At 39.6% G+C, this 17,270-nt stretch overlaps 1 protein-coding gene across 1 annotated transcript in view; it reads left to right on the top strand.

Moving 5' to 3' along the window:
- MGAM2 (maltase-glucoamylase 2 (putative)) overlaps positions 1-17,270 on the top strand; it is a 95,656-nt gene that overhangs the window by 10,101 nt on the left and 68,285 nt on the right. The window contains exons 3-13 of the mRNA XM_018047487.1: positions 4,296-4,419; positions 4,525-4,634; positions 4,941-5,095; positions 5,905-6,076; positions 8,911-9,010; positions 10,611-10,723; positions 12,156-12,281; positions 13,016-13,147; positions 13,239-13,337; positions 14,851-14,964; positions 15,548-15,632. Of these exons, the coding sequence (XP_017902976.1) occupies positions 4,296-4,419; positions 4,525-4,634; positions 4,941-5,095; positions 5,905-6,076; positions 8,911-9,010; positions 10,611-10,723; positions 12,156-12,281; positions 13,016-13,147; positions 13,239-13,337; positions 14,851-14,964; positions 15,548-15,632 (1,330 nt within the window). The remainder of the gene's footprint in view (positions 1-4,295; positions 4,420-4,524; positions 4,635-4,940; positions 5,096-5,904; positions 6,077-8,910; positions 9,011-10,610; positions 10,724-12,155; positions 12,282-13,015; positions 13,148-13,238; positions 13,338-14,850; positions 14,965-15,547; positions 15,633-17,270) is intronic.

Below are 17,270 nucleotides of genomic sequence, written 5' to 3'. Positions count from 1 at the left end.
TTTTATTTGATTCTTTGCTTGGCCTCTCTTTATCTAGTTTGTTGCCAGGATTATTCTAGTTTAATAAAATTAATCAGAAAACTTTTTTACCTTGTTCTGAATATATATATATATATATATATATAACATGAAAATATTCTATTCCCTAAATCATAAGGGCAAAATATAATTTTTTTAGGGAAAGGCCTTTGACTACTTTTTATAATTTTCATGGTTAATGGGCATTTGATTTTGTATCTCTTCTTATCTAATCTTGATTATCTAATGTTTCACTATTTGAAGATTCAAATTACAGTTTACCATTCATTGGTAAATATTTGTGTAAACAGTTTTCTCTTAATTCTTATTTATGTTAAAAAAAATAGTATCTGGTGTCATTCTGCATCTTTTGGTTCCTAATCTTGTTTGTCCTCCTCCCTCTTTGTCAAAATAAGACTTGATAATGTTTTCATATTTCTTAGATCTTTGCAAAGAGTCCCCTTTAGGTTTATTTATCTGCCAAGCTAATACCAAAACATGTCTTCACACTATAATAGTTATCAGTGTGTAATTATAGCAGGAATTGATATGTATACCATTAGAATATAATAAGAAGTCCTTAAACACATATTTGGAGAAGGCAATGGCACCCCACTCCAGTACTCTTGACTAGGAAATCCCATGGACGGAGGAGCCTGGTAGGCTGCAGTCCATGGAGTCAAGAAGAGTTGGACAGGACTGAGCAACTTCACTTTCACTTTTCACTTTCATGCACTGGAGAAGGAAATGGCAACCCACTCCAGTATGCTTGCCTGGAGAATCCTAGGGACGGGAGCCTGGTGGGCCGCTGTCTATGGGGTCGTACAAAGTCGGACACGACTGACGTGACTTAGCAGCAGCAGCAGCAAACACATATTCATATTCTCATATTTGCACACTTAAATTTAGTTTATAATAAAAATAGAATTTCAAATCAATAGTAGAAGCTAGGTCTATTTCACGGGGATGTCTGGCTTACTTTACAATGCTTGCTGACAACACAATAGCACATATTCTTAGATTATTACCTGGGAAAAATATTTCATGTTTTGAATTGATTGTAGGTACTTGCTTCTTTTCTCTTTCATTAATTACTGCTTTTACTGATTAGTTTTTCATGTAGCTTTTATGGCTTTATTTTGTTCTTTACCAGTTTCCTGTGTTGTATATTAAGTTGCTCGTGATATATAACATTACTTTCTCTCTTTCCTTGGTTCCCTCTTTCCTCCTCTATTTCTCTGTTTACTCCATTTGGAATCTTCTAGGTGAATGTTGCTCTGTGAGTCCATTGGTCACTTAACTAACCCTTTCTACTTCCATTTATTTATCTTTGTGTATTATGTTCTTAGATAATCTTAAATTGAATTAAAACTATTTTCTTGCCTTGATGCATCTTTCTTTTATTGTTTCCTTTTTGTTATTCAGTAGAAATATTGCATTTTAAACCTTGCTGTTAGATATCTTCACTTTCAACCCTCTTTACTGCTTTTCTTAATGGAAGCAACTGCTGTGTGCCCGTGTCTGAAGGTAGTAATTATATTTATTTTGAAGGCTAATAATAATTTTTCTATTAACTGCTTCCTCCAATTTGTTTATTAAGTTTGGCCCCTTCCTATCATGATGTTCAGTTCAGTCACTCATTTGTGTCCGACTCTTTGCAACCCCATGTACTGCAGCATGCCAGGCTTCCCTGTCCATCACCAATTCCCAGAGCTTACTCAAACTCATGTCCATAGAGTCAGCAATGCCATCCAACCATCTCATCCTCTGTCATCCCTTCTCCTCTTGCCTTCAATCTTTCCCAGCATCAGGGTCTTTTCAAATGAGTCTGTTCTTCGCATGAGGTGGCCAAAATATTGCAGTTTCAGCTTCAGCATCAATTCTTCCAGTGAATATTCAGGACTGATTTCCCTTAGGATAGATTGGTTGCAACTCCTTGAAGTCCAAGGGACTCTTAAGAGTCTTCTCCAACACCACAGTTCAAAAGCATCAATTCTTCAGTGCTCTTTTTTGGGCTCCAAAATCACTGCAGATGGTGACTGCAGCCATGAAATTAAAAGATGCTTACTCCTTGGAAGGAAAGTTATGACCAACTTAGACAGCATATTAAAAAGCAGAGACATTACTTTGACAACAAAGGTCTGTCTAGTCAAAGCTACGGTTTTTCCAGTAATCATGTATGGATAATGATGTTAGTTTCTCTCAAATGTTGGGTGGCTTGACTGCCATCTTTGTATTTCATTATTTATGACTGCCTGTCCTATTTACCTTAGCTCATGCTGAGAATTGAGGAGAGGGCTGATGGAGAGAAAAATGGATGCTTATCTGGAGGTGGTGCTGGTGGCCAGTGGGGGGGGCAGTTTATTAGCTGCTACGTTGCCGTACCTTCTGGCTCCCCGCATGTCTCCTCACTCCCTTACTCAGTCACTCAGTTGTGTCTGACCCTTTGTGACCCCATGGACTATAGTCCACCAGGCTCCTCTGGCTATGGAATTTTCCAGGCAGGAATACTGCAGTGGTTGTCATTTCCTCCTCCAGGGGGATCTTCCCGATCCAAGGATCAAACCTATGTCCCCAGCATCTTGTGCATTGGCAGGCGGATTCTTAACCACTGAGCCTCCTGGGAAGCTCCTTCAGTCCCTTAAGCTAGGAATAAACACTTTCGGATGCCCACCCATTAGCAGGAGCTAACCAGTAGCTGTGACAGTTTCCCAATTAATCATCCAGGGCTACATCCCAGGTTTCTCTTCCACTTCTCCACACCTACCTGACTTGGAGCAGTTCTTTTTCTTCTCTCGTGTTTTAAGTTATGAATATGTGTTTTCCCTAGAGCTGATAAAGTTGATTTTCTGTGTTTCAGGAATTTCATAACTTTTCTGGTCTGCCGTACTGAACTATATTTTGCTGTTTTACAATGGATTTGTAATTTCTTTCTTAATGAGACTTCTGTCAATTCATGTAGAATCAGTTGGGTGGGGAGATGAATACCCGTGCTTATTTCAACATTTTGGTTCAACTTGCCATCTATTTAATTTATTATAACAAAACAAATTTTATGTAAATTAATCTATCATTGAAACATGTATATTATCATATGTGAAACACATTGCCAATCCAGGTTTGATGCATGAGACAGGGTGCTCAGGGCTGGTGCACTGGGATGACCCTGAGGGATGGAGTGGGGAGGGAGGTGGGAGGGGGTTCAGGAAGGGGAACACATGAAAAAAAAATTTGTAGGAACTTTAGAAAATATATCTCACCAAATGATAGTAATTTTAAAAAATTTATAATCAAACCACTGTGAGAAACCACGTGTGGTTTATTTTTACCTTGTGGACACTGTAAATTTGTTTGACATCACTGTCTATCCTAGTTTGATCTTAACTTTCTCTGTGTTCCTTTGTTTTCCTTTTCTTCTTAGAAATGCATTTCTTCATGCCGTGTGCATGCTAAGTCACTTCAACGGTGCCCAACTCTTTGCAATCTCATGGACTATAGCCCGCCAGTCTCCTCTGTCCATGGGATTCTTCAGACAAGAATACTGGAGTGGGTTGCTGTGCCCTCCTCCAGGGGATTTTCCCAACCCCGGGATCCAACCCAAATCTCTTATGTCTCACCTGCATTAGAAGGCAGGTTATTTACCACTAGCGCCACTTGGGAATTCACATATTGTTAGCTATTTCCATGACTCTTCCTCGTGAGAAAGTCCATAGTGCTTGGTCCAGCATTCAACTCACTGTTGGTATGGATACTGTGGGCCTCCAGTCTCATTTCTCTCCCTTGGTATTTTTGGCACAATGAATTTACAGATTTACTGAGTCTCTTGCGCATTGCTGCTTTCTCTGCTTGGAGTCCTGCTCTGCTGGTCACGCGTCTAACCGCTCCTAGTGAATTAGGGTTGGACTTACCTTTCACTTACCTGGAAGCCCACCCTACACCCACTCCACCCCAGTCTTCTAGGCTGGACATTGTGGCTGGTGTGTCCCCTCAGCCCCTGGGCACACCATTGCAGCACTCATCATATTGTGAGTACCTGGATTTACAAGTAGATTGCAAGTTTGCTAAAGGCAAGAACTATCAATAGTTCCTTGTTGAGTAGATAATACATGCATATTGGATGGATGGAAAATTGTATAAATAAAAGAAGAATAAATACATGACTGAATGGAATTGTGCCCCATCAGAAATTCTTCTTGGAGTAAAATTGGTTACAAATAAATAGATGACTAGTATTTTCCTTCATTTCATGTAATGCTCATTCTGTGCTGTTGTTATAGGATGTCTGCAGACAGAAATATAAGTGCTGCTGGAAACCTGTGCCAAATACTGCCATCCCCTGGTGCTTCTTCCCCAGGAACTGGGGCTACGAAATCAGCTATTGGGTTAACAATACAAGCACAGGTGAGCACTTCTCTAATGTTGCCCCGGGGTATCACTTTATATGGACCAGATAAGTTAACTGCAAAATAAAGACCAAATACTTCTCTCTCCTTCCTTGACCTCTAGGGTATGCTGCCCGGTTGAGAAGGTTGCCATCACCATCTCTGTTTGGGTACGACGTAACCGACACCCTCTTCACAGCTGAACCTCAGACATCCAATCGTTTCCATTTTAAGGTTAGCTTGATAGTTATCGCTGAAGACATCTCTGCAGACAGCGGAGCCTCCATGCTGGGTTCAGATAATTCTCCTTTATAAGCTCTGGAGGCAGGAGGTGCCTTTGATTCTGTCTGCAGGGATCTCCAGATAGGATGGACAGACTGATGTTTATTTGATGGGGGACTTGTGACTTTTTTATTTCCTTTTCAAATCAGGAAACCCAGGGTCAAGAATTAGAAGCTGTCATTACTGGGGGTTATTTGAGAGTGAAAATTTTTGTAGAATCTCTAAAAAGAAGCGTCCTTTCTGTTTTCCATCTGACAGATCACTGATTTCAATAACATGCGCTATGAAGTCCCCCATGAAAATGTTAAGCTCTTTGATGGGAATGCTGATGCTTCCACTTTGAGCTATCATCTAGAAGTCAGTTACAAACCCTTCAGCATCAAAATAATGAGGACCAGCAACAAAAGAGTCTTGTGAGTTTTTCAACCTTCTTTGAATATACGTCCCAGTGAGTGGCATCCATTCTGACTTAATTGCAGGTAGTTGAAGAGATGAGTATGACTTGGGAAAATGTTTGAACCTGAAAAATGTCAAAGCTGTTACTGTAAATCATTAACACTGGGAATCTGTCATGATCGCAGAACAAAGAATACTGAAATGTAATGTGCTCATTTGCTCGGTTATGTAAATACCTTTATGATTCATGTATATTTTAAAAGTGGTAATGTTACTCTTTTAGATTACCATTTACACTGGAACTACAACTTCACTATTTATCATCCCAAAGTATTATTTCCTGAGAAACTTACCAATAAGCACCTAACAGCAGCTTAAACTTAAACCAGAAATTGTACTGGAGAAAATATAAGGATAATAATGTCAGTGAAATCTATGCAATCTTGTCACACTGAATTACCACTCAGCTGTGTGATCCTAGGCAAATTATCTCACCTCCTCAGCCTCCGTTTCCTTGGAATCAAAACAGCCACTGTTGCTGTGTGTGCTGAGATGTTATTTGTAAAGCATCCAGAGTGGTGCCTGGCAGGACGCTGATGGAAGTAGATGGATGGGGTTGCATTGAATAGCTGGCCTCATATCTCCAGGGCTGTGCTCCTTGAGAGTCAAAGAATCGGAGACAGGACCTTCAAAGGTAGCATATAAGCAGATGATGGTAACACCTGAAACAGCTGTTCCCCGAGTGGACAGGCAGGGAAGCAGAGAGACTGCTGCCACAGAGAGCTGTTGGTTGACTCCCGCTCTTACTCTATGGCCCTTTCTCCAGGTTGGACACCAGCATTGGGCCCCTCCAGTTTGCCCAGCAGTACCTGCAGCTCTCCATGCGACTGCCCAGTGCCAACGTGTATGGGCTGGGTGAACACGTGCACCAGCAGTACCGCCACAACATGACCTGGAAGACCTGGCCCATCTTCACCCGGGACGCCACCCCTACCGAGGTGAGGTTCCCGGCCTCCTTCCGATGGCTCACAGCAAGCAGTGCCTGCTCTTCTTTCCAGGAAGTAACCTACAAAGTAAAGCAGACCATCAAGTAATGTAACCTACGAAGTTACATTGATAATTTGCCCAATTTATATAGATCTGTGTTGAAGAATATTTGTTCACAAGGTTTATAAACTTACAATCAGTAATATAGAGGTTTTGAAAAGCATCTCACTTTTAAAGGAAAATACAGGTTTTTATGAGAAAGTTTTCTTATTTATTTATGGCTGCATTGCATGGCTTTGGTGAAGGAAATGGCAACCCACTCCAGTGTTCTTGCCTGGAGAATCCCAGGGATGGAGGAGCCTGGTGGGCTGCTGTCTATGGGGTCGCACAGAGTCGGACACGACTGAAGCGACTTAGCAGCAGCAGCAGCACTGCATGGCATGTGGGATCTTAGTTTCCCCACCAGAGGTCGAACCTGTTCCCCTGCAATGGAAGCTTGGAATCTTAACCACTGGACTGCCAGGGAAGTCCTAAAGGAAAATATAATTTAATGATTATATTATAGCCTAATGTATACTAGAAAAAACATCTGCAAAATACCTTTGTTTGTCTTCAGTAACTGAGTAGTGTCTAGGGAAAAGCTTCAGCAGGGGCCATTCTCAGTAGAACTTTATAGACTTAAAAAAAAAAAAATGCCTCTTTTGGCTGCTTTGTTCTGCTGATTGATGTGTATTCCAGAGACAGTGATGTTGGCATCACCTGGGAGCTTGTTAGAAACACAGAAACCCCAGGCCTTAGCCCAGACCTACGAATCAGAACCTGCCTTTCAACAAGACCCACAAGTGAATCACATGCACATTAAGATGGGAGAAAAGCTGGTTTCGAGCAGTAACTTATTTGTAGTACAGGAGTCCTTCCTCCATCCCTCTCTTCCTTCCTTTCTCCTCTGTCTCTCCCCTTCCCTTTCTTTTCTCTTTCTTATCTTCCCTCATCCCCTCCACCTCTCTTTCTTTCTTCTTAATATTTTTAAAAACATAGCCTGTTTTCTCTCCAAGTGAAGCTTCCCTGATGGCTCAGTTGGTAGAGTCTGCCTGCAGTGTGGGAGACCCAGGTTCGATCCCTGGGTGGGGAAGATCCCCTGGAGAAGGAAATGGCAACCCATTCCCATTCTCACCTGGAGAATCCCATGGACAGAGGAGCCTGGTGGGCTGCAGTCCTTGGGGTCACAAAGAGTCAGTCACGAGTGAGTGCCTAACACTTTCACTTTCTTTCTATCCAAGTGCTGATGTCGTGAGTCTTCCTGGCTATAATTTCAAAACCAGCCTAACTTTGCATAGGCCTGCTGACCTTCCGTCCTTTGCATATCATGCTCACTCTCTTTCTCCTCATCTCCTGGAATTTACTGTGATCAGGTCTGTATCAGGGGTTAAGTTTACCACATCATACCAGGAGCTTTCATAAAGCTTTCTGTGTGTTATAATCTCAATAGCTTCTATTCTTTTAGTACTTACATTTATACACAGTCTCTCTTTTTGTATCAGTGCTCATCACAGCCTTGTGAGTGATTCAGTATCTTTTTTAAAATTTTAAACTTTTGTATGTTATTTATAGAAAAATTGGAAAATAGGCATAAAGAAGAAATTCAAAATTGCTCATCATATTCTCTTCTTCTGCCAGCATTTTACTGTGTGTCGTTGACAATATTTTCCAATTAAAAAATAATTTGATGGTTATTGTTATTTAGTTGCTCAGTCGTGTTCTGCTCTTTGAGACCCCAGGGACTACAGCACACCAGGCTTCCCTGTACTTCACCATCTCCTGCAGTTTGCTCAAACTCATGCCCGTTGAGTCAGTGATGCCATCCAACCATCTCATCCTCTGTCGTCCCCTTCTCCTCCTGCCTTCTATCTTTCCCAACATCAGGGTCTTTTCTAATGAGTCAACTCTTTGAATCAGGTGGCCAAAGTATTGGAGCTTTAGCTTTAGCATCAGCCCTTCCAATGAATATTCAGGTTGACTTTCTGGAGATATGATTTATACCATGATATTTATCGGTTTTGTGTACAGTTTAATAACTTTATAATTTAATAATTTTAGTTTCAATGTACAATTTAATAATTTACATGAGTTGAGTTACATGATGGTTGAGTTGTGCAACCATCATCATAATCCAGTTTCAGAACATTTTCGTTACCCCAGTAGGATCCCTCCTTCTCTTTTAGATTTAATCCCATCCTATCCCAGTTGCCTACTCCAGCCCGTCACTAATCTGCTTTCTGTCTGGATAGATTTGACTTTTTTGGATGTTTTACATGAATAGGATTGTGTAATATATGGTCTTTTGTGTCTGTTCTTTTCACTTAACCATAGCGTTCATGAGGTTGATGAGACTTCCCAGGTGGTCTAGTGGTTAGGACTCTGCAGTTCCACTGCAGGGGCACAAGTTCAATCCCTGGTTGGGAAACTAAGATCCCACATGCTGCACAATGTGGTCAAATAAATAAAATTAAATTAAAAAACATATTTCAGAAAATAAGTTTGGCCTGACTCGGTTAAAAAGAAAACAACAACAACAGAAAAGTCATTTATGAGGTTGACACTCGTATCATGAATCAGTATTTCAGTTCTTGTTTATGACTACTAGCGTTCCATTGGATGGATACACCATACTTTGTCTGTCCATTTGCCTGTTGATGTTACCATTGCGAAACCTCTTCGGTACAGTACTAAACTACCTCAAATGTTGACAGAGTATCTATTGTGCATGGCTTTTGATTTTATTTTAGGACGAGTACAAATGTTTTCAACAGGTACTACCATTATTTCTCTTTATTTTTGTTGTCAGGGCATGATTAATCTATATGGAGCTCACACGTTCTTCTTGTGCCTAGAAGACACCAGCGGCTTCTCTTTCGGGGTTTTTCTGATGAACAGTAATGCCATGGGTAGGAAACATCTCTTTCTCTTGGCAGCAATATGTCTTGGAATGCTGCTTTTATAAAAATGGTTTTCATAGTGAGATCATTGTTTAAAGTTGAAGGTATTAATATATTGGACCTATAATATATTTCTATAGAAACTGAAACTCAAACATAGATTAACCTGTTTACAAATCCAGTTCAAGCTGGAAGCTATTTTCATTGAAAACTGCTTCAGTGTTCTCTATTGATGCAATGTTACCCATAATATTTTATAGATAATAGACTCCATTGATAGACACCTTCCAAAGATACCTGTAGATTTCAACATCAAACCATGCTGCCTGTCTGTAGACAAGAAGGCTGTGTTTGGTAGGGTTTCTCATAGGCCACCCCATCTGCCTCTAGTTTCTGGACTAATGGTGCTAGAATAAGAGTTCATTTTTATTTTTTAACTGTAAGCTCGTCTAATAAGGTTTTAAAAACTTTTCCTTCAGGCTAAATCACTCACAGATCCCAGGCATTTGTATTTTTATATGGTTAGATTAGAACAGATTTTGTCCTTCTTTCTCTTAAAAAATAAATTCATTAGTATTTTATTAATTTAATATTTTTATATTCTGGTGAACTGAATATTTTGATGAACTGATGAATTGATATTTTGATGAGCTGAATGTTTTGATGAACTGATGAATGATATTTTGATGATGAATATTTTGATGAACTGATGAATATCTTGATGAAAGTGAAAGAGGGGAGTGAAAAAGCTGGCTTAAAACTCAACATTCAAAAAGCAAAGATCGTGGCATCCAGTCCCATCACTTGATGGCAAATAGATGGGGAAACAATGGAAACAGTGACAGACTTTATTTTCTTGGACTTCAAAATCACTGCAGATGGTGACTAAAGCCATGAAATTAAAAGACACTTGTTCTTTGGAAGAAAAGCTATGACAAACCTAGACAGCATATTCAAAAGCAGAGACATTACTTTGCCACCAAAGGTCCATCTAGTCAAGGCTATGGTTTTTCCAGTGATCATGTATAGATGTGAGAGATGGACTGTGAAGAAAGCTGAGCACCAAAGAATTGATGCTTTTAAACTGTGGTGTTGGAGAAGACTATTGAGAGTCCCTTGGACTGCAAGGAGATCCAACCAGTCTATCCTAAAGGAAAGCAGTCCTGAATATTCATTGGAAGGACTGATGCTGAAGCTGAAAGTCCAATACTTTGGCCAAATAATGTGAAGAACTGACTCAATGGAAAAGACCCTGATGCTGGGAAAGACTGAAGACAGGAGGAGAAGGGGACAACAGAGGATGAGATGGCTGGATGGTATCACCGACCCGATGGACATGAGTTTGAGCAAGCTTCGGGAGTTGGTGCTGGACAGGGAAGCCTGGCGTGCAGCAGTCCATGGGGTTGCAAAGAGTTGTTAGACTGGGTGGCTGAACTGAACTGAGTATTTTGATAAACTTCAGCAATCATCCAAAGGAAAGAACATGTGTGATTTTCAACTCTTTAACAATGAGACTGAGCCTGTTTTGGATAACTCAGGCATTCATATTGCAGAGATGGGTATATTTTCAACTATAACATTCTAAGAACTCTTATCTTACTGCTTTCAGAGGTCACCCTTCAGCCCGCTCCTGCCGTCACTTACCGCACGATCGGGGGTATCCTTGACTTCTATGTGTTCCTGGGAAATACTCCAGAACAAGTGGTTCAGGAATACCTGGAGGTACGGTCTTGGTGTTTAGATAATCAGAAGGTTGCGCGGAGTTGGACACGACTGCAGCAACATAGCATGCCCACATGCTCGCACAATCATTATTTATTGCTGTTATCGCATACATTCATTATAAATTAACAGGAGAACAATTAACGTTGTGAGTGAATTATGGATTCCGAACGCTGGGACTGCGAGTCTTTCATTAGCTGGAAGCACGTTCGTTTGTTTGGCTGTTCCAGATCTTAGTCGTGTAATGTGGAATCTAGTTCCCTGACCAGGGGTTGAGCCTGGGTCTCCTGCATTGGGAGCGCAGCGTCTTAGTCATGGGATCACCGGGAAAGTCCCAGCTGTTCATTTAATTTGATGCTCATTTATTGAGTGCCTTCTACATGCTGAAGAGGCCCTGTGCAAGGCTTGAGAAATGCAAAATTAAGTTAGATGCCATCCTACTCCTGTTTTCAAGGAGCTCATAGTCCATCTTTGTATGATGAATCATTGCAAAGATAAGATCTAGGGCCACAGATCAGCAAAATCTATTCATTCATTCAACAAATAAAAAAAAAATTAGTGAAAAGAAACTATGGAAAAGGAACTGTGCTACTTATTTTCAGTTCAAGCTGTAGGGCAGGAAGGAACTTTAGACACCATTTAGCCTAAACTTTCTATGCTGCAGACAAAAAGCATCAGGTACAGAAAAATGAGGTGATTTGTTCAAGATGGCACAATTTATAATAACATAGGAGAAATACAACAAAGCCTGAAATAATAGTAATAGGAAACACCTTATAATCAGTGCTACTAATAAGATGCAAATACACTGCATGGGGACTCAGAGGCATGAGAGTCTCTCTGCTGAGGTGACTCTCATAAGGAAGGACAAGACAGTGGCTCTCAGGGAACATTTAAGACAGGGCTGTATGTGAGATCTTCTCAGAATGTTGGCTTGAGCAACTTATAGGATTGGATTTCAAACATAGTCCATTATTTCTTCATCCATCCCGTTCAATATTAGTCCCGATGCTTTATGCCTAGCACTTATTGCTGTCTGAAATTAGACACTGATGTGAGAGCAGGAATCACTTTTGCTGTATGCCACTATATCCCAAGTGCCTTGCCAATCCTTTGCTACAATATCAACACTTAGAAAAGATTCACTGAGTGAATGAATGTTGCTTCTTTCTTTCCCCCAATATTATATTGGGATTCAAGCATTACCTGCAAATCCCACTGTTTTCTGATGTTGCTCTTGTCAGGAATACATTTAGGTAGTTAGGTGAGCTGTAGAATTTTGCAAATTGCCCTAGGAGGTTACTCTTGGCTTCACCATTTTTAGATCTGAGGGCTTAAGAGAAAATGAAGTGAAGGGAGTATTTTCTATGTCAGACGTGGTGCAACAGTGTGTGTTCTAAATGCTTAGACACTTCTTTATTTATTTTTTCAGCTTGTTGGACGACCATTCTTGCCTCCCTACTGGAGTCTTGGGTTCCAGCTTAGTCGCAGGAATTATGGTGGCATTGATGGATTGAAAAATGTTGTAAACCGAACTCGTGAAGCTGAGATCCCATATGTAAGTTGGAACTTCTCTTATCAACTTAGAAGAACTTCATATGTTTTGGAGTATGTAGTAGGTTGGACAAAAATAGCATCTGGAAGCCAAGAGCCTATCAACAAAGCCCCAGTTGACCCCCACAGACTCATGCACCCGTGACTTTGGGAAATGTCACTTAACGCCTTCACATTTCAATCTTCTCCTTAAGAATAACACCTATTTCTCATAGGATGCTGTGCAAACACAAAACACACACATGCATGAGAGTTTGGTTAATTAAAGCTCTATGCTTTTGTTATTTATCTTTGTTAATTATTACTCTGGCAGTTTTAGGACGAGAAGACCATTTTCTCCACTTATCACCTATTCTAGTTCCACGTTTAGGCTCCAAGTTAGAACATGGTTATAACGTTACTAATATACTCATTCAAACACACTTTAAAGAGAACTTGTTTTATGTCAAGCATCCAACTTCTCAAGTTACAAGGATGAACAAGACCCAGTCCCTACCTCAAGTTCTTCTCAATTCCTCATGACATGCTTCTATTGGTCTGAAAAGGCAAACCTGCAATCTGAGAGTGATGGAATCTTTCAGAAAGGTTTCTTTACTCCTAGAATATAGCCAAGTCTGGACAGTTCTGAGGTCGTTAAGAACTGTGGCTTCAGTTTTAATTACCAAGAACCAGAGCTATAATCTCTTCCATCAGCATGGTCCTATTTCTCGGTTCTAACTGGCCAGCACTGTCTTTCAGGATGTCCAGTACTCTGACATAGACTACATGGATGAAAAGAAGGGTTTCACTATTGACGGAGTGGCTTTCCATGGTCTCTCAGATTTTGCCAAAGAGTTACATCAAAATGGACTGAAATATGTAATTATTATGGTACGTTCAAACACTTATTCTGTTGCCTAATTTTTCCTTTCAAAGTGGAAAAAGTTACTAAACAGTATTTAATATTATATTCACTTATTAGAATCCTGGCATCTTAAATAACTCTGACTACCAGCCTTATGTGAATGGAAGCAGAAAGGGAGTGTGGATCTTGGGGAACAAAGGCTTTGCTGTTGGGCAGGTAATTTCTCAAGAAAATTGGAGTAATTACGATCATTTTGGGAAGTGTGTACTTTTGGTATGAAGATGAGTAGGTAGAAAGCAAGTTACAGTGTCATTACTGTTTTAGTGGGGTTTTTATTATTACTTTCAGATCAGTAGAAAGAATGATAGAATGATTAAAATTCTGAAGGATTTTCTAGTTGAAATATATATATATAAATAATAGTGTATAAGTTTAAAGTATGTAACAAGTTGATTTGATCCATTTATATAGTGCCATGTGACTGTTGTTGTAGTAATAATTAGTATTTCTATCACTTCATATATTATGATATTTTTATTGTGGTGGGAAAAACAGAGCTATTCTAATTAAAAAGCTATATCCTAACTCTCCAATACTACGGATGATTGAGAAGAAATATTTTTGAAGATTTATTTGTTTATTCTATTTTTTGGCTGTGGTGAGGCTTTGTAGCTTTCACAGACTTTAGTTGTAGTGAGTTGGGGCTACTCTTTGTTGCAGTGTGACTTCCACTGACCAACAAATAACACGAATCATTTGATCTAGGATGTTGGCAGAGGTAGTCATAGTGGGGGTGGTTGGGGTTCATTATAAAGGCATTCAGTTAGCATAAAGTTTGCTGGCCCTGCTCTGGGTGGAATGTTGCTGCAAGAGACTTCTTTGCCACATGCCTGTCCCCTGAGGTCCCACATTATCTCCAATTATGATCTGCTGTTATCACCTAAAACGAAGGACCAGGAGTTCAGTCCACTTAAAGGAAGGACTTCAAGCTCTTATCTTGAGTTTTAAGAAGCTTCTGCATTATAAATATATGTAAATTGTATACATCATATTACTTGAGCATAAAATTGTCCCTAAACGACAATCTATACATTTGCTGGGGAAATGAGCAAGAAAGTATGCACAAAAGCTTATATCCCATAAATTCATAATTTACTATAATTTGGCTATGGCTGTATCTTTGTGCTACTTGTAGAAAATGTTAAAAGCTGCACTTTGATAGGAATAGATAGGAAGAGAAGATAGGGTGAGAAATAACTGGGCCTGAGTAAGAAGCATGAAATTCACTTAACCACTTAAAAAAGATGGCTTATATGCTGAAACCGATGTATTATTTAGAAATATTGTTATTCAAAGTAGATTTTAGATTACCTTTAATTAATAACACATTAGAGAAATTTAGTCATTCTCTTCTAAAATATTATCTAGTTAGATTTACAGTATTTTAAACAGTTTTTCTCCGAATTGGCCTGACATAATGAAATTTTACCTTTTTTTTTCAATAGGAAAAAGACTGATGGCTTCTTAGTTATTTAATAACTTCTTTTTCCTTTTCTTTTTTCTTTCCTTGGCTCCTTGCTCCTATTTGACTATTAAATTTTAGGAAGAGAGTCACAAATTCTTAAGTGATAAGATGCATGGGGATTCTTGTAGAAGAAATGGTAGCCAGAAATAAATCCAAAGTGAACCATTGAACAGACTAATTGCTACAGCCTTCTTTCTTCTCTAGGCATATCCTGGTTGGACAGTTTTTCCTGATTTTACTAATTCAGATTGTACTGAGTGGTGGAAAGAGCAGTTCAGTGAATTTTATAAAACTCTGGAGTTTGATGGAGTGTGGATTGTAAGTTGTTATTTCAGGATCAAACCTATTTTGGGAATAAATATTCCAAATTGTGAGATAAACTTTCACTCTGATCTGTAATAAAATGGTTTGCTTGACCTAGTGGTATTTAAAATCCTTTTACTTGATGCTGAATTTATATGCAATAAGTTAGACTCCTCAAAACTCTGGGAAGTTTAACTCTGGATCTGCCACTGATTGGTTATTTCTTTTTGAGAAAGTCCTTTGTTTTCTCATGGCTTCAGCTTTTACCTCCATTAACTGTATTTTAACTTAAAAAATACTGTTTTATGAGAAGCTATTAATATAATTATTATTGTCACACTGATTCATTAAAATTTAAAATTACTTATTAGAGAATTATTTCATGAGCATCTTTTATTTTCAGGTGGGGATAGCTGGTGGGGATAGTTCTTTGAAATTTAAAAAATTAATTGTTTAGTAAAATCAGGCATCACCTACTTTTAGTCCATATTTAAAGAAGTGGATAGAAAATTTGGGGCTTCTAATTCAGTAAGCATTACTCAACAGCTAACTGTGCATCAGTAACATTTTCCATTTTGTGTATTTTGTGTCTTTGTAGGAAATGGATGAAGTATCTAGCTTTCTACAAAGTTCTGATCAAGACTGTGAACTAAACAACTTCAACTTTCCTCCTTTCAAACCTCGTAAGTTTCAGCTTGTTTCCTAGTGATGGAGGGATGAGACGTGTTTAAGACAACCGCGATACTGCTTGGTGTGGCCAGGAGCAATCTACTTCCCAGTTCAAGGGACTCCCCGTCCAAACACCCTGACCACCCTGACCACTCTTCTGCTGGAGACCTTGCTTCATTGTTCGGTCTCTGATTACCTTCTCGTTGCCATGATCTAAGAGCAAGCACACGGTGGAAGCCGAATCTCCTGTAGTTGCAGAGTTTTACATACTTCCCACCCTGTTCACTGTCTCCAAACCCTTCATACACGTGGTTCAATGTTAAACTTTATAATCAGAGAATATCAGAGTACATTAAGGTACAGACTGCCTGCCATTAAAGCAAATCTTTATTTTGTTAGCTTTTTTCGTTTTTAAAAAATTGTTGCTGATTTATTTTGGGCCGTGCTGGGTCTTCATTGCTGCCTGCGGGTTTTCCCTAGTTGTGGAGAGCAGCGGCTACTCTCTAGTTGTGGTGCATGGGATTTTCAATTGCTGTGGTTACCCTTCTTGCAGAACACAGGTATATGACTTCAGGCTTAGTAGTTGTGGCACGCTGGGCTTAGTGGCCCCATTGCATGTGGGATCTTCTTGGACTAGGGACTGAATCCTTGTCTCCTACATTGGCAGACAGATTGTTTACAATTGAGCTACCAGGAAAGCCTTTTTGAAAAAAAAAAAAAAAAAAAAAAGTTCATTAGCAACAGTTTAAAGTATGATTCCTTTTAGGTCTTTCCTATTTTTAAGGCCTTTTTCTAATGAGTTTTCCAATCCCTGTTGTATGGCAAAACCAATACAATATTGTAAAGTAATTAGCCTCCAATTAAAATAAATAAATTTAAATTTAAAAAAAAGAAAGAGTGTAAGTGTGTCAAAGAGAGAGGAAGAGGGAGAAACAGTGTATAATAGATTATGCTGGAATCTGGAAACAAGTGAACATCTCAGTGGATAAACACAAGTTTATTCACATAATACCCTTTGTGGGACGTGTGACTCTCATCCAGCAATGATTCAGGGATCTAGTTCCTTCCACAGTCTGTTCTCCCATCCCAGGGTCCTTTGCTTCCAACTTACTGGGTGAAAGAGAGGATAGAGGGACTCTTATGGACACTCCTGGAAGTGGGGTGTATTTAATACGTTCACATTCCTTTGGCCAGACTCCAATAACATAGTCTCAGCTTAATGTCAAGTGAAAGTGTGAAATATTCTCCCAGGAGGAGAGCACAGGCTTGCTGAGCCGCTGGCCAATTTCTTCCACTTTATTCTGACTTGTCCACTTTGTGTGCACCCCTGGACCAAGGTTTAGCCCTTTCTTTAGCCCCTTTTGGTCACTGCAGGAGTGGAGAAGTTTTCAGGCAGAGTCTTGACTTTCAACCATCTAACTTTTTGTAAAATCTACTGTTCGCTTCTCTCACTTATTCCTTTTTCTTAATTAAAATTTTTTTTTAGCCATGCTGGGTCTGCATTGCTACTCTCGGGCTTTCTCTAGGTGCGGCGAGTGGGGTCTACTGTTGAGCACCTTTAACAGCTTTCTCATTGTGATGCTTCTCTTGTTGCAGGGCAGGGGCTCCAGGCAGGCGGGCTTCAGCAGTTGTCGGGTGTGGGTGCAGTAGTT

This window comes from Capra hircus, chromosome 4 (assembly GCF_001704415.2).
Source record: "Capra hircus breed San Clemente chromosome 4, ASM170441v1, whole genome shotgun sequence".
Classification (NCBI taxonomy): Eukaryota; Metazoa; Chordata; class Mammalia; order Artiodactyla; family Bovidae; genus Capra; species Capra hircus.
Note: the sequence above shows the minus strand (reverse complement) of the source record. Positions and strands in the feature narration are given on the sequence as shown.